Below are 25,223 nucleotides of genomic sequence, written 5' to 3' on the forward strand. Positions count from 1 at the left end.
GGAACTGGAAAACATGAAAGGGCACTGTGGATAATTCAAATTAAGCAGATTATATGGTTCTACTATGCACCTTGCTTTGTGTTAGGTTCTGTCATGGGGAATTCAAAAGGATAAGGTACTAAATGATGAAATATCATGTCTAATCCATGACCCCTTGCTTCATTACAACCTTCCCAGTAAGGCAACAGGAAACAGTTACTCTTAACCTAATTTTTCTTTGCCCTTCTGGGTGACTCTCCATGAAAACCAAGATCTGTGTATAGTGGAAAACAAATGTGGGTCATGTTCCCAGGCAAGTGCTCCTGATCAAAACCATGGAGTTATACAGGTTTCATTTTTTAGGTCGTTACAGCAACAGCAGGCCTAGAAGTCGGGATCTTGGCTTATAAGTGCTCACTTTTTCCAGTGGGCCCTACTGTTCCTAAGCTGGACACATGATTGCTGGGACAAAGTGAAGGGAACTCCAGGACCTGGACCAGAGGGTATCTTTCTGCCAAGATCCAGGGCACTCAGAGAAAAGGAATCCAGGCAGGACCTGACAGCTGTGTACCTAGCAGCCTTGTTTCCTCACCGCCTGGACCCGCCCAGGTGTGACTCATTGCTCAGGTCCTTGGATTCTCATCTGTCTTCAAGGTTGCCTGGGTATTTCATATTGGTCTACCAGCAAGGGAGTGTGAAACCCCTTCTCTTTTGGCAAAGAACCAAGGAGCTCTATGACTTCAAACAGAGGTAAGAGAGCTAAAGTCTCCTAAGTGCAAGCACAATGTATAGAAGGACATGAGATCAATACAAGGTACAGAGGCTGATATGGCTAGAGTCACTGTCTCCTTTTTGATGGTGTCTGGAATCCTGCTGTGCTGATTACTAACGGCCCTTCCCCCTCTCCCTGGCTAGCCCTTTCTGGCTTTCCTGTTGGGTCCCCTTCCCATCCTTGCTCCTTATATCTAACCTGTCAGAAATAAAGCCAGCCAAACCCTCAGGATCTCAGAAAGCCCAGGAGAGGGGTGTTACCTGCGATGATGGCTGGGTTGTTCTGTCCTCCCTCCGGTTTAACCCAGGCTTCCACTGTGAACGCCTCCCGGGGAATCTCAGCCAGCACTTCTGGACGCAGCAGCAGCCGCTCCCGCCTCCCAGAGAAGTATAAGATGGGCAGTCCTACTTGGGAGTTAAAGGTCTCTGCTTCCCGGTAGGAGTCCTCTCCACCATTTTGGTTGCTTTTGTCCGGTGGACTCTTTCTGACCCTGTGTTTAAGGGAATGCTTGGACCAAGGTTGGAAATGTGAAGAGATATCGGAGTCTCCCCACACATCTTCTGCCCGCCTCTTCCACACTTGGCGACGCTGCCTGGACTTGGTCCAGCCCCTCCTTTGGGTCTCTGGTTTGGGTTCCTTCGAGGTTGTGAAAATGGTGGCAGTGGTGGCAGCCACGGCTGAGCCTTTCTGAGTCCCAGCCTCACCTAGAGACTCCTTGGATCCTTGATTGCCAAGATAAGTGTCATCATCTCCCAGCAGCTCAGATTGCCCAGTAGGACTATTCTCTACCCATGGGGCAGGTGGGTGTTCAACTGCACCCCTCAGTCCTGCTGGATTTTCAGTCAGGTCTCGGGGAACAAGGCTCACAGCATTTCCTTCAGTGTCTGGTCTGCTGCGTCCTGTATGATGGATTTTCTGCTCCTCCACCGAGTAGGGCCTTAGGTAGTTCCCAGCCCTGCTGGGGTAGACTCCAAAGAGGTGATGCTGTGGAGAAGCTCTGGGTCTTCGAACCTTGGCCCCTAGCCAACAACGTTCTCCTTCCAACAGCACCTGATTCAGGTGTTCCCACTCAACCAAGGATTTCTTGCGTGTCCAGCCCAGCTCAGAGTTGGCAGAACAAAGTGCCCACCCAGCCAAAATCGCCAGGCTTATTCTTAGGATATTTAAGCACATCATACCTCCCCTAGCTCTTTCTACAGAACCAGAAGTCAACTTCTGGGTACCACACCAGAGTGATGGGCAGATGAGAAAGAGGCAGCTAGCAATGGATTTGCAGTCACCAGGGAAACTGTTTTGTTCACAGACCAAACTTTTTCAAATAGCCCCAAGAATGCCTCTGCTGGCTACCTGTGCTGGCCACTCTGCCAGCGTGGCTTCTATGCCTCCCCGGTGCGTGTGCTTCCTGCACGCTTCTCCCTTGACCTCTCTCCTCTTGCTCTATTTTAGTCCTTGCAGAACGAACTTAATTTCTCTTGGTTCCTTTGAATTTCCTCCCAGAAAGCTCAGATTTCTTTTTTTTTTTTTTTCCTTCTTCTTCAATAATCCCTCCCCTCACTGATAGTAGAAGAGAGACCCACAGGCATGAGCCAAGTGTCTCAAATACACACTCACAAACACTCTTCGCTACCTGAAGTCATTCAAAATAATCTTATTCTCTAATTTTCATTTCTTTCTCTTCTTCCTTCCCTGTGAATTACCTTCTCTTTTTGTAGTCCTTAAGCCAAAATAAGTTCACCTTAAAACAAATTGCTAGAACTTTTACACAGAAACATGTAATTTGATGCTCCTTATTTTAAAATGCAAAAATAATCTAGGGGCACAAAAATCCAAGGTGGTACTTAACTTTCATTCTCCAGATGTCCTCAGTCAGGTCCCCATCCAGCTTCCAGTCTGTCCGTGAGGGTTAGAATGTTTCCTTCAGTTTGATGCTTGGGGTTGTTGGTTGTTGAAGGATTTTAATCCCTCATACAACTTGTTGGTAGGTTGCAAGTCTCCGTAAAGTTCTTTGGGGTGCCAGTTTGCTGTTCTAATAACCTTATGAGTCTGGGAGCTCCTAACTTCACCTTCTGGGAGTCTTATGGGTTCCTGGGAAGATCGGGAAAAGAGCAAAAAGAAGAGTATATACTTCAGGGGACCTATTCTCTCCAGTCTCTCCTGCTCCCCTTGGTTCCCTTTCTCTCTGCCTGTAGATATCTTCTTGTTTTGTTTTGTTTAGTTTTGTTTTTCATTTAAAGACAATGATGATGTCAAAGCTAGTAAGTTCAATGCATCACTCCACCTACTCCTCCCTGTCCCCTCCTTCCTCCTGAAAACCTCCCCACCTCACCAAGGCACAGGGGACAGACACTACTCTTGGTTTCCCCAGTAAACATCTCGGGCTTTCTCTTTCAGCAGCCGCAGCCTACACAATCAATAGCAAAGAATCAATACTGTTTTGGAGTACTCTTCTCTGTGTGTATTCTCTCTCTCTCTCTCTGTCTCTCTCTCTCTCTCACACACACACACACACACACACACACTTACTGTGAACAGATCTACCTACTGCCTAACAAGCCCACACTAACCTTTCAGGGATCCCTTGTATCTTTCTTTTGTTTTGTCACAAACAAAACAAATGAAGTATTTTTTCTCACTTTGATCAATCATTTGGGATTTAAAAGAACAATATCTTAAATTCACTTTAAATCGGACATGGGAGAAAGGAGAAATCAAGTATCCTGCTGTGAGAACTATTAAATGGAAATGCCATGAATTCATACTACATAGATCTTCTTTTTATCTCAGAAGTTTCTCAATCTCAAGTTACTAAAAGTCACCATATGCTGAGTGAGCAAATAAACAAATGAGATGTTCAAAATAAGTAATTTACCAAAATGAACAGCTAGACCCAAGCAACCATGTTTCCAATTGATTTGAAATGGATGGAAAGGATGGGGAAGAAAATGTCATAATTTTAACCTATGCAATGTTTGCCTAAATGCCTCGATAAAGGCTTTCTCAAAGGGTCCCCACCCCCCAAAAGCATGTGCATGTACAGAAATACATACATGTATACATGGACAAACACATGGCATGGTTCTGAATTCTTAACATAAGTAAGGATGTCTGACCGCAGGTGGTATGAAACAGTAGAGAAACGCATTGTGTCCTTCATTCACATAATAAGAAAAATCACTTACACTTTTAAAGTCACTGCTTGTGTTGCCCACATCTAAAACATGCAGTCCACATACTCTGGAGTAAGATCACACTGCCTCTTCTGCCTTGAGTCTCCTCATCATCTTCTAAACTCCTCTACCCCAACTAAGAACTGACTTGTTTGCATTATAAATGCTGTATCTTAAACACTTCATTCCCAGTATGTCCTGTTTCCTTATGTAGCATCCACTGGAGCCTCGATGCAAGTCCCCCAAGAAGATATCAACTCAGGCACGTGGCTATTACTAAGCAGATACCCCTCAATCCTAGACTGCCCTTTTTCCTTCCCTTCACTTTTGACTCAGTTTTCTCTCTCTCTCCCTCTCTTTCTGAAGCAGCTCAAGAATAAAGATTAGGGCTCTGGGGAGGGGGATATAGAGAAAGCCAGGAAAGCAGAGGGGAGACAGAGAGAGGGAGCAGAAGAGAAAGGAGGGAAGGAAGACAGGAGGTTTAGTTCAAGTAAAGGGAAGATACTCAGGTAAGAAAAGAAGTAAACTTCCCCCTCCCGCATGCCACCCCATAACCCTCAGAAAAAGGTTTCCTACCATTCATTTCAGGAAGGAGGGATAACACAGCCAGGAAGAAGAATTCCGCCTGCTTTTCTCCCCCTTTTAATGTGTAAGGGATCTTGCATCCCCTATAGGTCTCTCCTGGCTCTCAGCTTCTAGCAATCCATTCATAAGGTTTCAAGAAGCTACACAAAACTCAAGCTTCCAGTTTAGTTTCTCTCTCTCTCCCTTCATTCCTTTGCTCACCACTCTCCTTCAGCTCTTGGCAGTCCCAAGTTAAAAAAAAAATGTTGAACCATTTCTGTGTTTTCCTCCTGTTGTAACTTTTGCTGTGACATCATAACCCTGCCCACCAACACCCCACCTCCCTCTCCTTTCCATCCCACCCCTCATCAGCCCCATACCCGCAACACACACCCCCACGGAGAAGAAGGGCTCCTGTCAGTTCCAATGTGTGAAAAACACAAAGCTACTAGAAGGTGCCCCCTCCCTCCCTCGGCCCCCCTCCTCTCTTCCCCCTCCCTGCCTTACCCACCGCTCAGCCTCGGCTCTCTCAAGGCTTTTAACAATGATCCCATCTGTTTGACATGTGCGGAAAGGTGGGCTGGATTCAAATAATCTGTCAAGTGAATCAGATCAAAAACACAGCAACCCCCTCCTCAATTCCATCACACATACACACCCCCGAGCAAAAGTGTGAGGGAAGTCAGGCTTGCACAGCACCCACCCTCGATGCCAGGGAGAAAGACACCAGACATGCCAAGGGAAACCCAAATTTATATAGACATAAATTCTGTTGCTATTTGTTTATGACAAACACCCACACCCCAAGTCCCCTACCCCTCTTCCCCAAACCCTGCCACTCCGCAAGTGCACAGACTTGAAAGCTGGTCGAATCTGTTTTGAAATCTCCAAGGAGAGGGTTTTTCCCCCTTTTTTTCACTCCAAAGCACTATCTGTGGCGATCAGACTGAGCAGGGTTGCCAGCAAATGCAGGAGGCCCCTTCTAGGGTACAGGCTTTCAAACCAGCGAAGCTAGAGGGAATGGATTTAAGGACACACAGCAGGAGCTGGCTGGATTCATTTTATTTTGACGGGGGTAGTTGGGGGAGGAATATCATTTCTGAAATGCCCAAGGAATGAAGGGAGAGGATATGGATTTCTTAAACAGTTTTTTTGCAAGAGGAGCGGTGTCTTGTTCTGCAGGTAAATCTATAAGGCAAGAAATTGGAGCTTACAGATAAACAAGGACCAGGACGGAGAGGGAAAGGGAGGGAAAGGGAAAAGAGGAAAGCAAGGAGAGGGAGGAGAGGGGATGAGGAGATGGGAAAGGGGAGAGAGAAAAGAAGGGGAGAAGGACAGACAGGGGTAAGGGGGGAAGAAAAGAGAAGAAAGAAGGAGGCGTGGGGAAAGAGGGAAAAGGGAAGGGAGTGAGGCGAGGGGGAGGGGAGAGATGGAGGAGGAAAGGGTAAAATGGAAGGGGGAGGGTAGGAGGACTAGGAAAAAGAAGATTCTGGGAGGAGAAAGAACTGGAAAAGAGAAGTAGAGAAGAGAAGAGGGAAGAATGAAACAGGGAGGAAGAAAAACTAGAAAGAGGTGAGGCACAAAAATATGGAGACCAGGAAGGCAGTTAGATCCATGATGATTAAATATAAAGAAATCTCAGAGGCAGGTGAAGGGAAAAGACACTATCACATGGGATCGAGGTTAGGTTTTACGCACAGAAAACAAAGGACACACAGTAGGGGACTGTCTCTTAGTGACTGGACACGTTTTACAAAATCCGATTGCAAGGCTTCAACATTGTCTCTTTAAGGGAACTCCTCTTCCCTCCGCTTTCCCTCCCTGCCTCTCTGCCTCCAACTTCCACCTCCACCTTCCTTCTTTCACCTTTCATTTCCAGCATATCTTCCCCTGGAGAATTCATGAGTAAAATTCAGACACCCACTCCCCCAAAGAAACCCATTCTTCATAGTCCCTTCCTTTATTTCTATCCACAGAGGTTCCTGGGTCCTCTTATCTAAAGAATGGGCTGTTTGTGATCATCTGCACTTCATTTCAACCCAAATTATATGATGTTTCCTTTAAGCCCAGGACGTCAGGAGTGTTTTGCTTCTATTTACTCCCATAGTGGGGCTGGTCAGTTTTCATTAGCTTTGTCATCATTATTATTAAGAGTCTTTGCACAAAGAGAGAAGCCAGTCGACGCTGGCATCCACCTGCAGTATACAGCATTAGCAGAGAGAGAATGAGAGAGAGAGAGCGAGAGTGAAAGAGAGAGAGAGAGAGAGATGCCCCTTAATATGGTCACTGATCCTCTTTGACTTTCTGGTTCCAAAATCTGATCCCTTGAAGGAAAAGCTCAGCTGGGAGCCAGCCAGGGAGCGTAGTAATAAAAGCCTCCTAGAACACAACCAAATGCGGAATCTATATATAGAAGCCAGATCTGTTTTAGCTACTTGCAGTCTAAAATGACACCCGGAAACAAACATTTCAGCAATATGTTTATTGGAATCTTATTCAGCTAGTGCTGGAAACAGGGAGCTTCTCTGAAGGATTTCACTCCGAGGCTCAGGGTTGCTGCTTTCTGCTCCCCTTACTCTGGTGCTCAGAGATGGGAGTCGGGCTCCATCTTTCGGGTGTAACTTGTGATTCCTTCAGGGTAATCTACGACAGCCCCCTTTTTTCATGGGTAAGGGAACAAGCACAAAGTCACACAATTAATGGCAGGGCCAGACGTAGCATCAGGTCTCCTAAATCCCTGCCCAGCTTTTTTGCCTTCTCTGGCTATGCACTGTCTTCACCTGTCTGGCTGGTTTGCCAGCCATTTGTCAATTGGATGGGAAGGCAGTATCAGACACTGACCTCCCAGGTTCCACATCCCAGCAAAAATGCCCAGGGAATATATGTTGGTCATATGTGTTCTATAACTCAGAATCACATAACATTCAGAAGGAAATGCAAATCTGGATTTCACCCTCCTCCCTGTGCTTTTTGAGCCAAGACAAGCCCTATCTTCTTGTGGAACTGTTTGGTGCTCCGTATGTCAGATATTCATATTTTTTTCCAGAACACAATTACCATTATATTTTATTAGCAGTGTTAATGGTCATGTTTTAAAAGCTACTTTCCATCCAAATAGATCAAAGTATGTCATAGACAGGTTAGGTTTCCCAGCACCTCAGGGGAGCAGTATAGTGAAAGCAATATGCCAGAGATCTACATTCCCTGGTGGCAGTCCCTATAGGGTAGGTGTTTTCTGTAAGATTTTGAGGCTTGGGACTAGCTTGTGGAGCCCTTTGGCTGGGGGAGAGTTTAACAGTGATGCTGGGTTCTGCCCTGCTCATCAGACAAACAAAGACTCTGCAGGGTTTATATTTCAATTAGGATTGCTTTTGTACCTGGAATCTCTTCAAAAGGCAACTTCATAACAAAAATAATGAGTACATTTGTACACTTGCATTTCCTCTTACTTAATCCACATTTGTATGCATTCTTTCTTTCTAACCACAACAACGTGAATGCAAAGCAAGTGTTAATGCCCATCTTACAGATGAGGACACTGAGGCTGAAAGAGGTTAAACTACTTACCCACAGACCTGCGGACAATAAGAACACAGCCAGAAACAGTTTCAAATGCATTATGCTAAGTGAAAGAAGCCAGACTTAAAGGGTTACAAACTGTGCGATTCCATTTCTATGAAATTCTGAAAAAGGCAAAGCCTTGAGGACAGAGAATGGATCGGTGGTTACTAAGAGCTGAAGGTTGGGGAAATAGTTGAATAGAAAAAGCACAAAGAGATTTGGGGCTTACATGGCTATTCTCTATCTTGGTTGTGGTGATGATGCATGACTGTAAGCATTTGTCGAAACTCAAAGAACTGTGTACTAAAAAAGCTTGCTATGGGTAGATGATGCCTCAGTAGATGTGGTGGGGGTGGGCAGATAGAGCCAGGGGTAAGTCTAGGGTCTTTTAATTTTGAATACAGTATTCTTCTATCTACATCCTGCGAGTGCCCAAAGACTAAAAGATTGTGTGACATTGCTTGGTGGTGGTTAGGCGCTGCTCTGTGCCCGAACTCTCCACTGGCCATCTCGCCTAGACTCTGAGGGGACCCTTCAGAGCCAGGCTGGATGGAGCACCTAGCTGGCTTAAACTTCCAGCTCCATCAGCCCAGATGGCCTCAATAAATCAAATACTCTATCACCAAATAAACAATTATGCCGCTGTTCTGCCATTCAACGGCTGCCTGATCTTGGGCAAGTTAATGAACTTCTCTGAGCTATCTGTAAAATGAGATTCTCTTATTTTTCAGCCCAACACTTTTCTAACATTCTATCTTCTCATTTATAAAAGACAGCCAGTGCTCACTTCCTATAAATATACCAGAGACTCAAGTGTACATTAGCAGTGGGCACCTATGACATTTATTTTGGTCCTTAGAGAAAGCCATATATTCAAATGTGACTTTATTAAAACACTGATGTGCAGAAACAGGGGTAGTATGTGAAGAGTTTTAGAGCTTTGCTATTATAGGGGAAAAGATGTCCTATGCATCTGTAGCATTATCACGTATTTTGCAACTCAAATATAGAGCACATGGCATTAGTATGAAAACACTTACATGAGAGCAGCTTTTTTAAATTTGGTACTGCACTAGAATTTTAAAATGTGGTGATTTCCATGAGATGGTAATAGTATTAGCAATAATAAAAATGTTTACTTACACACTGTCCTGACCACTTCATATATACTAATTGATTCAATCCTTACAACAGTCCTGTGAGGTGGGTGCCTCTATCATCCCCATTTTCAAATGATTTGACTCCCAGCATGACAAAACCAGGCTTTCCTGTCTTGAGTGAGGGCCCAATGCCTCCAAGAAATGTCACCCATTTTCATCCCCACTTACAACTAGTAACAGTAGTAGCTAGCATTTATCGAGCGCATACCACATGCCCAGTGTAGCATCAATGTAAATCTATTAATTATCTCATTTAATTCAACAACAAACTTGTGATATAGCTCCACTATGATCCCCATTTTTAGATGGAAACACCAAAGCATAGAGTCAAGCAACTGAACTTACTCACCTGGAAGAGAAGTGCCCGTTTCCAGAGCTCTCACTTGTGGTCACCACGCTGCACTGTCTTTTCGTGAAGGGTGTAAATACACGCCATGATTTGACCCCCAGCATGACAAAACCAGACTTTTCCTGGTGAGGACAACTCAGTAATTCCTCTGGAGTAATGGAAAGATCTTTCTTGGGACTTTTCCTAAAGTCTCTATTGAGTGAGGGTCCAATGCCTCCAAGAAATGTAGCCCAGCCAACAGCAGCAGTCAGGGAAAGTCCCACTTCTGCCAGTGCTAGAGTATCTTCCACAGATTCCCCAAGAGCTCTTGTTCCTACTACCCTTGCTCCCCAGATCCAACATGCCCCCTTTAAAATCTAAGAGACAAATAGCCAACCAAATATAAATGGAAAACCAGTCATTTCCCCAACTCATTAATCCCATTTAGAAGGAATCATACAAGATAAATAAATGTTATGTTGTCTATTTAACTGATACTAACTTTTTATACTAATAACCGCTGAGTTGATAGTCTATTAACAATTATTTATTAAAATATTTCATTTTCATCTAATTAAAAAATTAATAAGATATGACCATCTCTAATGTATCCTGCACTTTCCTCTACATGTCTGTATTAGTCAGCTTTCACTAGATTATGTTGTGCTAACAACCAACCCAAAAATCTCAAAGACAAGAGAAAAGGTTGATTTTTCATACATGTTACATGTAGCTGTGGGTTGGCACTCCACTTTAAAAAAAAATCCTGGAAAAAAGAAACAGCTCTTATGGGACATACCATTGTTGTGGTAGAGTAGTGGTTCTTAACCAGAAATGATGTCACCTCCTGGGGAATACTTTATCATTATCTCCAGGCATTTTTGGTAGTCACAACTGAGAGACAGATACTGCTGTCATCTAGTGGGTACAGGCTAGGGATGCTGCTTAACATCTTCCAATGCATAGGACAGACTCCATCTCCACCAGCAACAAGAATTATCTGGTCCTGAGAGACCCTGTGTAGAGGGAAAATGAGCAATGACAAACCATGCAATTGCTGTTAAAGTTTCTGCATGGGTTTGGCACAGGTCATTGCTACCTGTTTTCTATTGGCCAAAGTAAGTCATGAACAACCAAGGCAGATGTCATTGAGGCAGGGCAGGAAACTACAAGAAGTCACACAGCAATAGACATGATTACATAATCTTCCTACAGGGATAGGAGCAAATTATTGGGAACAGTAGTGTAATCAACCACAATTTACTTAACTGAATTGAGGCAATGAATGAAATGATGCCCTAGGGTTTCAAGCTATCCAAGAATGGTGGGTGGTGGGTGGCAGTGGGGTAAAATGTATTGAAGGTGTAGAAAGGGGCCCATAAAAAGCTGGGTCTTTTCAGATGAGCTATATGAACAGGCTGACATAAAGTTTCTGTATCTGCAAAAGAGAGGTGCTAACATCTATCACACAGATTATCCAAAGGATTCATGAAATATTACATGGGAACTTCATTGTATAGTGGGTGGCACAGAGACACTCATGAGGATTGTGGTTATTAATTAACTTTTACAGGAAAACTTCCACATGCAAGCCAAAGGTTCAGAATACTTTGGCCCACTGTTTTGATTAATTTTTATCTCATCATTTTGACCCATTAAATCATTTCAATGCCACCATTTTTGGTCCTTGGAAATAATTTTACCTCAAATTATAAAAATGCACACTAAAATTTGAAATTTATTGATTTAGAAATAAAAAGAAATCACAAAATCAGCATTTTTCCAAAACTAATTATATTTCAAGAGGGAAATGTATTAAGTCATGTTACTTCTTTGATCAATTCCTATCGATGTGGTTAAGCATTTTCATTGTTTTCTATTTGTATGTTTATTTTACTAAAATCAATTTTCATCCAAACCAATTCTTAGCTATTGTTCACATGAGACTTATCAATTACAGCTTCAACTGTTGTGCATTATCTTTTGCAATAATTATTGCTACTGAGTCCAATTTTCCCAGGACAAATTTTTCATATGTAAATTCATATGTAAATGTGCAATTTTATTTTATTCCTTATCAGATTGATTTTATCTACCATTCCTATTGTTAATATTCATTAGGAGTTGGGTAAAGTTTTTTATTTTTATTTTTGACTAATAGAAAAATGTGAACAATTTTTCTCAAATATTCTAGAATTACTCTCTTATCCAGGGCTGATTGCCCTATTGTATTCCCCACCTAAATTGTTTTCAATTACTCAACTATCCACCCCAGAGGAGAAGAGAAAATAAAATAACACCACCAAAATGTCCCAGGTAGAGTGAGTGCGGTGAGGTGAGGTGGATATCTAAATTATAGCATTAAAATGGGTAGCAAAAATCTCTCTACTTCAGCAAGGGGCATTACAGGTTTTAGAGCAGTGTTTCTCCAACTGTCCAGGAAGCAGCCCTAGACAAAGGAGAGCAAATCTCATGTTCTATTATTTTAAATAAATAAATAAATAAATAAATAAATAAATAAATAAAATGTGCATGTTACTCTACAATACGATCTGTCCATACTTATTTTGACATTAATTAACCTTGAGTCAAATTGATATTCCAGGAATAAATGCCATATTAATGCTCTGTTTCTGCCTTCCTCTTGCACACTGCTACCTTCCTCAGTTTGGTAAGTGTGCATCAAAAGAATCCGAAGAAATTACATTTCCATGAGGGAGATTCGTGTGCATTAAGAACCGGGCACTGGGCTGAGCACCAACTGAGACTCAATAATTTGATGCCAGAAGGCAAGCAGGAAGAAAAAATTTATGACTGAAAAAGAGTGAGAGAAACTCTAGTTCACTGCCCACCTTTTCATCCTAGCTAAAAGAAGGCTATGACATTGTGGTTTATAATAAGAAGTATGCATGGTCATCCCTCAGTTTCCATAAGGAATGCGTTCCAGGACCCCCCCTGAGGAGACCAAAATTTGAGGATGCTGAAGTCCCTTATATAAAATGATGTGGTATTGGCATATAACCTACACACATTCTCCCGGATACTTTAAATCATCTCCAGATTACTTATAATACCTAAATCAATGTAGGTGCTATGTAAGTAGTTGTTATACTATATTGATTATGGTATAATGACAAGAAAAAAAATCCTGCACAGTTTCAGTTCAGGTACATTTATTTACTTATTTATTTATTTATTTATTTATTTATTTCAGATGTTGGTTGAATCCATGGATGCAAAACACAGTCATACAGAGAGTGGTGACTATATTTGGTCTTTATCCAAGGTACTGGCACAGAACTCCTAAAACCCTCAAGATTTCCTAAGTGATAGGGGAGACAAAGGTGAAAGGAGCATTTTTTGTTATTCATAGCAAGGTCCTTCAATCACGCCTGAGCGTGATTAAGGAGGTGACTTTTGGAAAGCCCTAAGACTGGGAACTGATTATAAGGGAAACCAGCCGTATGGTTAAAGGGTTGGAATTTTCAGCCTCACCTTTTCGACTTCCAAGAGGGGGAGAAGGGATGGAAATTAAGTTTAATCACCAACAGCTAATGATTTAATCAATCACAGTTACGTAAAAAACCAAAAGGAAGAGGTACAATTAGCTTCCAGGCTGTTGAACACATGGAGAAGCTGTGCAGGTGGCCAGCTGGAGAGGACATGGAAGCTCCGTGCCCCTTCCCCACACCTTGCCGTATGCATTTTTTTTTGTCTGGTTGTTCCTGAGTTGTATACTTTTTCACTAAGCCAGGAATCTAGTAATAATCTGCTTTCCTGAATTATGTGATCTTTTCTAAGCAAATGATTGAACCTAAACAGGGAGGTTTATGGGAACCTCAGATTTGTAGCGAGGTTGAAGAGAAGTTGTGGGTAATCCCTCATTTGCAATTGGTGTCTGAAAGTTGGGGGAGAGCAATCTTGTAGGACTGAGCCCTTAACTTGTGGAATCTGCACTAAGCCCAGGTAGATAGTGTGGGAATTGAATTGAATTGCAGGACATTCAGTTGTCATCTACAGAGTTGAAGAATTGCTTGGTGTGAAAGAAAACCCCACTCAATTGGTGGCCAGAGGTACTGCACACGAATATAAAGAAAACCAGTTGGGATTTCCTACTCAAAAGTAGTTGAGGAATGACACTGAGTACCACTCAGTATTTAGAACCTGAGCTAACACCTGGAATTCTAGATCAGAGCTGACTCTAAGATAGGCCATCAGTGTTTCAGAATCAAGTGTTAATATAACAATTGGTATGTATGGAACAACTCCTACATTCCTATACTAAGCACTAGCCATGCATCATGGCATCAGAGCTAGATATTATTAATAGTGCCATTTTTATGTATGCAAGGGTTGACAGTTGAACTACTTAAGCCACTTGTCCAAGACTATTACAGACTGCAAGCAACCAGATTGAGGTAAATCAGCAGGTCTCAGTTACATGGTGCCTTTACAAGCCTGACATCAAGATTGGGGTATTCCCTAGGCTCTGCCTATCCTCATGAAAGTCCTGCATCTAGAGGTGAGGAAACTGGGGACACACTAGGGAAATGCTCTCTGATCTAACACTAAATCCCAAACCTAAGTAACTTAAATGATAGAGTCTATTTCCTGCTCACTGAGACCCAGTACAAGACTTGCTGCTGATGAGTAGTGATTCAGTGACTCAGACCCCTGCCATCTGGGCTCCACCCTCCCTTACAGCCTTGAAGTCCACTGCCTTCAGCTACTAAGTAGGGAAAGAGAGATGGCCCACTTCTTAACCACGCCAGCTTGAAAGTGACACAGATCACACATCATTGGAAAGAAATAGTTAATGTCTTCACCTCAAACCTAATGGGCTGAAAATACAATCCCTTGCTGGCAACAACGTCCTTACAACTCTACACCATGGAAGGGGCGTAGAATCCCTGACAGACACTTTGTGCCACGAGAAACATGCTCAGTCCTTCCCCCATCTCCAGGTGTGGCACTGGAGATGAAGCAGAGGAAGGAGGGGGTGTCCTGACCTAGTCAGTGAGGTTCTGAAAGTCTTGGGATAGTTCCTCAAAGAAGTCAAAATTGAAGAAGCAGCTGAGCTAAACACAGAAAGACATCAACCACAAAGTTAGAAGGGGAGTCTGAGGCTCCAGAAAGTGACCAAACAGAAGAGGCCAGGTACAGAGATGAAGCTGGAATGTGGGGCTCAATATTGAAAAGGCAGAGAAAGGAGAACAAGGGGATTGAGGGGAAACTCCAGGTGGGGGCTCTGGAAGGATTTTCTTAAACAGAGTCTACTGCTTGTGTACAAAGCAATGGAGGTGAGAGTGGGCTGGTTCCAGGGCTGGGGACAGCATGGACAGGAGAGTGGCACTTTCCGTTGACACACATATGGAAGAATAGGCGGCCACACATGGACTCCCTAAAGCCTAGCTGCCTCTTCGTCATAACTGCACTTCTGTATAGTGCCACCCCCAAGATGACGGGGAACCTGAAGAAGCCAACACTGATCTTTAGAATTCATTTTCCCTCTATCTGAAATAGAGTAACAGAGATGTTGTAGGTGGTTGTGGAATTCCTCCTACACTTTGAAACTCCAAGGAAAGGAGCCACAGTCCAGGAATTTGTGGCAATGCAAAGTTAAAACTGTCTTTTTGAAGGAATTAAAAGAACTCATACTGGAGAACTTTTGTAGAACCTAGAAGATTTTAAATACATTGAAAAGGAGTTCCTGTTGCTGGTCTGTTATTAAACAATTTGTTTAACTGATGAAACATGGTTCATGTGTAAATATCATTTCAAAATAGATATGCCCCCTGGATGTCTTTGGGGAAAGGAGCAGACCTACTGAACAGGACATTTTACCCTTCCTAAATCCCATTCCAGCCTAACCTTTCCACAGATCACAGAGATAGCGGGAGCAGGAAATCAAACCAAGGCAGTCTGAGTCCATAAGCTTGTCAGATGTCCTCCTACTCATTCAACAGAGATCCTGTCCAGTAAGGACCAGGGGGAGGTTCAAGCTTGTATTCCACAGACTAAACTGGCCAATGGGGTATCGTTGAGAGGGCAGGCTTGGTAGGCTGGCAAACATTGTTCTAATCTGGGCTCTGCCCCTATTGCCTGTGTGGCATCAGACAGCACAGGCTGTCTGAGAGCCTGTAACAAAGAACATTTCTCAGCAATGGATCCAGCACAGAGGAAGCACTTGATATACATTAGCATTAGTAAAGAAGTCAGCTGCTTCAAATCTTCAGTCCTACATTTTTTTAATTTTAAATTTTCTGTCACTCCCAAGGGTCCATTTTGATATCAATTCTCACCATACTCAAATAATTAATCCTTTCCTATGTCCCAGTTGCTCCTATGTTTGTCTAAAACTGTCAATCTTGTCAGTCTCAGAAATCCCATTTTTATTGCAAACATTTGGTATTGAAAATCCAAACACAGTATGACCTACCTTATGTAAGTTCAAAAAAGATGAATGCTCTATCTATAAGAGGAAATAATTTACAGTGAAATAATAAAAATGTTCATGTGTAAATACTTCTGACACAACTACATTAAAAGGCAAAGTAATCAAATGCTTGAACCTACTTCCTGTGAACCTGTTCAGATTTCAGGAAAATAAGAAACTATTCAACAAACATGATAGGTATTTTTCTTTATGTTGACATTTTGAATTAAGTGCTAACAAAGTGTATCAGCATGTATTTGTAGAGTCAGCATGACTACAACAGCTCCAAATGAGACTGATTCTGGTGTGTGGTCTGAGTGACTCAGATACTGTGGGCAGCATTGCATCAATGGTGTGACTTCCCAAAATGGAGAACAAGTCTTAGTGAAATTAGTGAACAAATCAAAAGGCAAGCTTCCTTCAGTAACATGGTAGCTGCCTTCTTGGGAATGTATATTTAAAGAGTACAAAAAATACTTTTCATTAAAGTGTTTATATCAAAATGGAATTAGCTTCTCGATGTGGATCATTATAAATGCATTTTTCATCTACATGGATGTTTTGCATGGCATTCAAGAGTCAAGCAGGATGCAGGAAAATTTATTCAGTGGCACTATCTATGCACTAGAGGAATATCAATGATCCCTGGTGCCTGCCCAAGGATGCCAGGGGTAATTTCCAATCATTTTGACCTTAGTAAGGATGCCAGTGGTAATTTCCAATGATTGTGACACCAAAACTACCCTTATTACTTTCCAAAATGTCCCTATGGGACAGTACTTCCCCCATTGAGAACCACACATCTAAACTAAGGCCAAAATACTGTGCAGATTATTCTGGCTAAATCCTGATGACAAATGTATTTGCTGTTGATGCACTGTCAAAATCCACAAGTGGAGAAATCATGTGGAAGCCTCTAACTGCATTTCTGTATGGTTTGTGGAGATAAAGCTGAAGCATATGCTCCTCAATAGTGGTTAGAACTGTGTGTCCCCTATATATACACAGATGTATACAGCACATTCTATCAAGTGATCACCTTTCTAAATATCATACAGGAAGCTTATCCTTGCTCAAGTAGCCATTTACTCAGTTCCATTGAGCTCCCACTACTGAAAAAATAATAGAGAACAGTGTCCAGGATTATAGATCTTGAAACTCCAATCATTGACTCTGGTTCTTAGCCCCCAGTGCCACATAATGTGCCTCAAATTATCACTGGAAAATGTTAGTTACAGAGTCCAGGATCAACATAGGCTTTGAGAAGTTCTTGAGGTAAGCCAGTAAGAACTCAGAAGCCATGGTGGGCAGGTTTTAGTTGTCTCTGGTGGGAGATGATTTCCATAAAATGCTACACATGCACTCTGCTGAGGGTGTTGGAGCTCTCACTTTACTTGGCTGAATTGAGAAGGTTAGGCTAACTGGTCACATGGCTCAGAGTTTAGTGTATGTGCTGAGACATCTCAACTTCAACTTCACGTTTTGGCCTCATCTTGCCCTTTGAACTAGATCTTGAGTGAAAAGAAAATTAAGTCATTGTGGCTTTACCTAATCTTCCAGGAAGCATAAGTTGAGCCCTTCTAGATATGAGCCATCACTGTAGATTCTGGGGATACACCAATAATGACATACTAGCACTGCTCTGGATTGCCTCACAGATACATTAGGGAGAAAGACACAGAGTGTATAAATTGTAAGATATTGCTATCAGTGCTATCTCAGAATTTCTAATGAAGCACTGCTAGGCACTAAGGATAAAGCACTAAGGATAAACTCTTCATGCAGTAATCAAGGGCATTTCAAAGACAGAGTGATTTTGAACAGGGAGTTTTCAAGTGAAGGGCATTTCTATTTATTTATTTATTTATTTATTTATTTATTTATTTTTATTATACTTTAAGTTCTAGGGTACATGTACACAACGTGCAGGTTTGTTACATATGTATACTTGTGCCATGTTGGTGTGCTGCACCCATCAACTCATCAGCACCCATCAACTCATCATTTACATCAGGTATAACTCCCAATGCCATCCCTGCCCCCTCCCCCCTCCCCATAATAGGCCCTGGTGTGTGATGTTCCCTTCCAGAGTCCACGTGATCTCATTGTTCAATTCCCACCTATGAGTGAGAACATGCGGTGTTTGGTTTTCTGTTCTTGCGATAGTTTGCTGAGAATGATGGTTTCCAGCTGCATCCATGTCCCTACAAAGGACACAAACTCATCCTTTTTTATGGCTGCATAGTATTCCATGGTGTATATGTGCCACATTTTCTTAATCCAGTCTGTCACTGGTGGACATTTGGGTTGATTCCAAGTCTTTGCTATTGTGAATAGTGCCGCAATAAACATACGTGTGCATGTGTCTTTATAGCAACATGATTTATAATCTTTGGGTATATACCCAGTAATGGGATAGCTGGGTCATACGGTATTTCTAGTTTTAGATCTTTGAGGAATCGCCATACTGTTTTCCACAATGGTTGAACCAGTTTACAATCCCACCAACAGTGTAAAAGTGTTCCTGTTTCTCCACATCCTCTCCAGCACCTGTTGTTTCCTGACTTTTTAATGATTGCCATTCTAACTGGTGTAAGATGGTATCTCATTGTGGTTTTGATTTGCATTTCTCTGATGGCCAGTGATGACGAGCATTTTTTCATGTGCCTGTTGGCTGTGTGCATGTCTTCTTTTGAGAAATGTCTATTCATATCCATTGCCCACTTTTTGATGGGGTTGTTTGTTTTTTTTCTTGTAAATTTGATTGATTCTTTGTAGGTTCTGGATATTAGTCCTTTGTCAGATGAGTAGATTGCAAAAATTTTCTCCCATTCTGCAGGTTGCCTGTTCACGCTGATGGTAGTTTCTTTTGCTGTGCAGAAGCTCTTTAGTTTAATTAGACTCCATTTGTCAATTATGTCTAGAAAGGTAACAGCTTATGTAGGTAGCCTCAGTAGCACTTTATTCAAGCCTCCAAAATAGCATTTATTGCAATGTCTTGCAGTTTACCTACAGTTATGTCTGTCTACCCAATGACCCTGCACAGCAATTGAGGATGGTACTTGTGTCTTATTACTCGTGTATTACCAGAGATCTGAAAAAAACAAGGCTCAGTATGAAACCATGTGCAATTTTGACCATTGAGGAGAAGAAATTCCTAGAGAGAAGCAAATTGTCCCTCCCTTTCCTCTTCTTGTTAATAAAGAGCCTGGAGTCCTTCCCAGCAGACTAAGATCAGAAAGGGTATACATAGGTTAGAATGATACCCATAGCTTTCCAAGAGACAATGAAAACAAATACTATTTGAATAGCAAACAGCTAACTGATCCGCATTTTTTCTTTCAGCATCAGGCTCAGCCAAGGCTAGACCTGAAAGCAATGCATGGCCACAGCAAAATGTTCTGTGACTTTCCATCCAGCATGAGTTCTCCTGAGAATGGAACAGGACTAAAGTGGAGTTCCCATAGGATAAAGGGCAGAAGATCAGGTGTCCAAAGGCATCTTTGCTGGCCCAGTGGGAAAAGTGCTTTATTGGGGTAGAAGCACCCACTTCCTAGTACACAAATCTACTCATATGCCCAAAGCATACTATAGCTCATTAGGAAAAAAAAAAATCACGTGACACTCAGTTGAAGTCATAACCAGCACCTTGAACATTCCTTTCTCTTTCTAGAGGTCTTCCCTCCATCCCAGACTGTGAGCTACTTAATGGAGTAGACCTTTCCTTATTTAGCTGTATGTCCCTAGGGCCTAGAACAGGGCCTGGACAACAAAATAGGAGCTACAGTAAATGTTTGTAGAATTGAACAGGAATAGAGGCCATGTGTAAGGGATCTCCTCTGCTGAGGGTGGCATCTGTGGTTCCTGCTGGATCAGGCCACCATGACGTGAGCCTGTGCTTCACTTCACATGCCTTCAGCCTACCCCTGGCATTCCCCTCTCTGGCTGGACTCCATACAATTTATTCAGCCCTAGCTCATACTCTATGTTCCATACAAATCCTGGCAGCCAGATGAGGAAATTGGAGCAACTCCCGAATCCTTTAAGCTCTGCTGTCAGAATGATTCTTGTCTGCCTAGCTGCACCAGCACCCAGGCATTTGAACTAGATGAAAGGGTTTGGTGAGGGGATTATCCAGAAGGGAAATAAAAGACTTTACTTAGAACCTATTAAAGTTGAATCTCCGTTTCACTCATCAATATGTGAGCCTTAGAACCAGCCAGGGAATTACCATGTAGGTGAAAGGAAAAGGGCTCAGAGATGACTAAAGCCTCGTCAAGAATCTGAGGGATAATCCTTAAAGGTTATGTCAACAGCCATAATTTTAACCAAAACTTTTTAAATCTGTGAGGTCAAGCAAAAACAGGCTGTAAGACTGTCAGAACCAGGATCTCAGCTGGCCTCTTTTATAAGTCTGCTTTTTAAAGACCCATGAAATGAAGATCTGACAATAGGGTTTATAGGTGGCTTGAGTTTGTGGGGTATTGTCTAGTGATGAGGCAAAGAAACTTTTAAAGGAGATTGCCTGATTGCCAGTGAATTCTGCTGAGGAAACTTGGGCCACCATGGGTGGAGATGGGGAAAGGCACAAAGAAAGAGACTGAAGAAAACTGAGGGAAACAGAAAAGAAACAGAGAAAGGTTATACATTCCATTTCTCCCCCTCCTCTCTAAAAGCAATCATGGGACCTTGTTCAGAGGAAAATCTAACTTGGTTTGACTTCAGGAAGAAATCTGAATTGGAAGGGTGGATCAAGGCACAGACCTTGGCATGATTCTGATGTGGTTCTGGAGCCTGGCATTGTCATCTACTATCAATGTGACCTTGGATGAATGCCTTCACCTCCCCATGTCTTCATTTCCACTTCTATATATGGAGAAAGTATAGCACTGACCACACAGGTGGTTGTGAAGATTGAATAAAATACATGTGAAGTGCTTGGTTCACTCCTGACACCTAACACATGCTCAAGACATGTGAAGAGTGATAGTCCTGGAGACCATCCCAACTGTTGGGGAATTGAATGGGAAAGGAGAAAGGGGAGATTTGGAAGAGGTAATCCTGACACATGAGAGTGTGTATGAACAGAACGAAATGTTAGGAAGAGAAGGTGAGAAGTTGTGAGGTCAAAACAAGGCTTGTAACACTCTGGATTACTATGCAGAGAAGATGAATAAGCAGAGTTGAGGCGAGAGTCTTCCTTAAAGCTTTTCAGGGTCTCAAAGGAGAGACAGAGAGAGAAAGAGAGAGAGAGGGACAGAGAGAGAGAGACAGAGAGAGAGAGACAGAGAGAGAGAGAGAGAAATATAGTAGTTCTGGCTGAATGGTTGGATTCAGGACATAGAACTCCAGTAGAAGAAGGAATCCATGAAACATGAGATTAAATTATGCAGGGGTGGGTGAAGATGAAAAAAGCAACAGAAGTCCAAGTAGCCAAGAGGGTAAAAGGCAGAAATATCAAGGTGACATTATGGCCCTGAGTATCAGGGCCAGGGTCCCAGAGGTCACAGCATTAACACACACACACACACCCCCACACACACACTCCATACCTACTCTGCTTTGAAACGGACATCTTGTTTACTTTCTCTTTTCAGCCAAAAGTCAAAAGACTTGGCTCCTTAACTGCCAAAAAGAAGGAAAATAAGTTTTAGAACACAGGACTTGGTGCATGGACAAGGTGAAAGTTGTATTCCATTCTGTACACCTTCTTTGATGCACCAGGCAACTGTGTAGGAATTTTAAAACATGTCAGAGTATAGAATTTATTGAGCATCTGTTGTCTTCAGAGGACCCATTTAAAATACACGCCAGATGAATTGGCATGAAAGGAACTAAAGTCTTAAGGGACTAATTAGAAAGCATTGGATACAGAGTTGCAAGATGGTACAGCACAGATGATGACATTTTAGTACCTTCACTTTCTAACACCTGAGCCTTGTCCACTGCCTTGATAGGAGTAGGGCTGGGGAGCAACTAGTGGCTATCCACTGAGTCAGCCCTGGGGAACAGAATTAAATCCATACCATGTATACTCAGAGCAAAGGAGCAACGAGAGTACAAAATTATTTCAACAACATGCTTACCCTTCATTATTAGTCAGGTCTAGGAGAATCTATAAAGAAAGTTTCCTTTAGAAAACAAATCGCTAGGAAAATATCTGCTCTACCTCAATTGGGTCATGAATGGGGAAAGTATGTTATGAAGGCTAAATGCATGGGCCCTGGAATTAAATAACTAGGGTTCACACCGAACTCTACCAAATGCTATGTCTGTGCCTTAAGCCTCAGGCCTCATTCACAAAATCAGAATGGTATTGTACCTCTCTCATAGGTTTATGAACTGATTAAATGAGGTAATATGTGACACGAGCTTAGCACAGTGTTCATGTACAGCATACGTATCCAATGCCATTTGTACTGTATTGCTTCATGGTTCCAATTCTTTACTCTTTCCTGGGTTGGCTTTTGCTGTGCCCTCCCACTCAGACTCCGGGCTTGGTCAGTGGAACGCTAGCAAATGTGACCAAGCAGATGCTTCAAAAGTGCATGCAAGATTGGGCATGCTTTCTCTTGCTGCTTTGCCATGGTCTTGAGAAGATGCCCAGGTTAATTGCTGGAGAATGGGAACCATGGAACAGTAAGAAGTGCTCCTGGTCATCCCAGTTGAGGCCATTCTAGATCTAGCCAATACCTACACAGGTAACCAAATCTAACCTAGATCAGCAGAGCCACTCAGCCAACCTGTAGCCAACCTCAAAAGCATGAACAAGCCTAGCCAAGATCAGCCAAGTCAGATCACCTAAACCCCACAAACTCATGAGCTAAATAAATCTATACCATGTGTGTCAGTGAGGTTTTGTATATTATAAGATTGTTATGTAGCATGATGGTGGCAACAGATAAACTGAACGTGTTGTTCAGCATCAATGTTGTTACTGTCATTATTTACAGTCATTACTTTTAAAAGGAGTGCAGAAAAGCTCACCCAGACCCTACCTAGCTGTCCAAGGCAAAATGTCTTTCTCACAACTTGTTATTCTTTCCAGAGAGAAAAAAGAAAACATCAGACAAAGCAAGCAAGTGACTGCTTCCTCAGAACTTTGTGCCTTGTTTTCCTGACAGGTTGTTGCTAATGATGCTATTATTTTTTTGTGAGTAGAGATACCCGTGACAGGGGAACCTCACAGGCTGTTATGATGAATTGTTAATTAGCTTAATTAGTGAGGAGCAGAGAGCTTCTTCCATCAGCTGAGATGCTAGCCGTGTATGTTTTCCCTGGGACATTACAGTGTGAGGTTCTAAAAAAGCACTTGTCAGGAGACCATCAAAATCGAAGGCACAAAGTGGAACAGGTCCTGGGGCTTCCTGCCTTCACTTTCACATAATGACAGGCAGCACTTACTCTGTGCCAGGCCCTATGATAAGCACTATTTGTGCGATATCTCATGTATTTCTCACAAAAATTTGAAAGGCAAGAACTACCCTTATTCCCAATATATACATGAGAAAACTGAGGCCTAGAGAAGTGACACAGACTTTTCCAAGCCTACATGGTTAGTATATGATATTGCTGAGATTAGAACTCAGTCTGTCTGATCCCATTCTCATAGCTGCTATAGATACTGCTTCTCTGCCCCCACACTGCACCCTCTCCCTCTGGCCTGGTGCTCTTCTGCTCTCTGTCTCCTATAAAAACCTGTTCTCAGAAGATACCAGAACACTGGCCCCCACATCTCTCATGTACCTTTAGGAAACCACACTCCTTTTCCCAAGTTATTTGTGTGTTATGTCTCTGTTATCAGTACAATTAGTTTATCTGCAAAGGAGAGCAAACTCAAAAAAGTAGTAGAGAAAGCGTGGTAGAAAAAATCGAATTCAGCTCTTACAAAAATGAAATCTAGCAGTTAGCAAAATAGGGTGGGTATGGGCTTCCCAGTCATCTGGAATCTGGGTTCCCTCTCTCTTGTTCTACAACCTCAACACATGCTTCTGCCTCATAGTGCAACATGGCTACTGGAGCTCCAGCTATCACATCCACATTCTACCCAGCAGTAAGGAAGAAAGGAGAAGACAATATGCCCATTTCTTTTGAGGACACTTTTTTTCTCATATTTTATTCTTTTATCCTTTACCTCTTTTTGGCTTCCTTCTTCCCATTTTTCTCCACCCTGTGGCAAGCTGATTCATTCCTTGGTACTCTCTACTTTGTATGGCAGCCTTCTAGAGTCTCCCTCTAGTTCTCTAATTCCTGATGGGAACCAGAGCACAAGGAACACAGTGAAGAGTAATTTTGGATCTTCTTGCACCCCAGTAAGCAAGACATTCAGCAATTTGCAAAGGATTTGAGTGTAATTCAAGCAGGATTCCCAGAGCTAAGCATCTCTATTCCAACTATTTGCTGACCTTCCTTCTTCTCCTTCGTTCTTCTTTCAAGATACCCTCAAAGTCACATCTAGTATGTACTTGCAGTTGAAGCACATGATTCACAAAGTTTTAGGAGTCTCCATTAGAAATGGATGCCCATGAGAAAGCCACTCTGAATCTGGAATTCTTGCTACTCTCAGAGATAAACCACATTGCTTCTCCCAAGCACACACCTCTCATATACTCCATTCAGACTAGCCACAGCTCAGGTTGATATTGACTTTCTTGTAGTTAGCAGTCCTAAGTAAGATGATTCCCTCCTAGTTGTGAGCCTATTCTATCTGTTATCAAATATCTTCAAATGTGTTCGTTTTCTTACGTCTTTTTTATCTAAAGACAGCCGATCCTTACAATATGTTCTTTTCCTGTTCTAGGCAGCCAGAATAGCTCTTCCAATCTGGGCAGATTTTAACCACTGTCTTGCTGAGGCTGTGGGAAGCTAGGGATCATGGATACGGAGAGAGGTCGGGACTGGAATAGAAGCAAGTGAGTAGGCTGGGCCCAGAGAACACAGAGAAATTAGCAGTCAACTCAGACTCTAACATTAGAACCTAGGAAAAATAGGCAGGGAGTTAATGGGAATCCAATATCCTGGGGCGACAGGGGAGAAATGCTAGGAGGTACCAGAACATGGGATAATTCTGACAGAAGCTACTTTTCCCTACTGCTTTCTGTGGGTACGGTTCTCTAGATCAGTGCTATCCAATAATGGCCCTTTGTATAATTTTAAATTTTCTATTAGCTATATTTTTAAAAGAAGTAAAAAGAAACATTATATTAAAATTTTGTATAATCAAATATGTATATCCAAAATATTATCATTTTAAAAC

General features: G+C 42.3%; 1 protein-coding gene across 6 annotated transcripts in view; it reads right to left on the reverse strand.

The window, feature by feature from the left end:
• Positions 1-4,903, reverse strand: part of PAPPA2 (pappalysin 2) — a 271,490-nt gene extending 266,587 nt beyond the window's left edge. For 2 of the 6 annotated variants that reach the window (XM_021933976.2, XM_021933971.2), the window contains exon 1: positions 1,012-4,449. In XM_021933976.2, coding sequence (XP_021789668.1) covers positions 1,012-1,927 — 916 coding nt within the window. In that variant the 5' untranslated portion in view covers positions 1,928-4,449. Of the gene's footprint in view, positions 1-1,011; positions 4,452-4,494; positions 4,762-4,875 lie in introns of those variants that run through there. The other 4 variants (XM_021933974.2, XM_021933973.2, XM_021933978.2 and 1 more) reach the window with 4 other exon arrangements.
• Positions 4,904-25,223: the final 20,320 nt, after the last annotated feature.

This window comes from Papio anubis, chromosome 1, assembly GCF_008728515.1.
Source record: "Papio anubis isolate 15944 chromosome 1, Panubis1.0, whole genome shotgun sequence".
In the NCBI taxonomy this organism is placed as follows: Eukaryota; Metazoa; Chordata; class Mammalia; order Primates; family Cercopithecidae; genus Papio; species Papio anubis.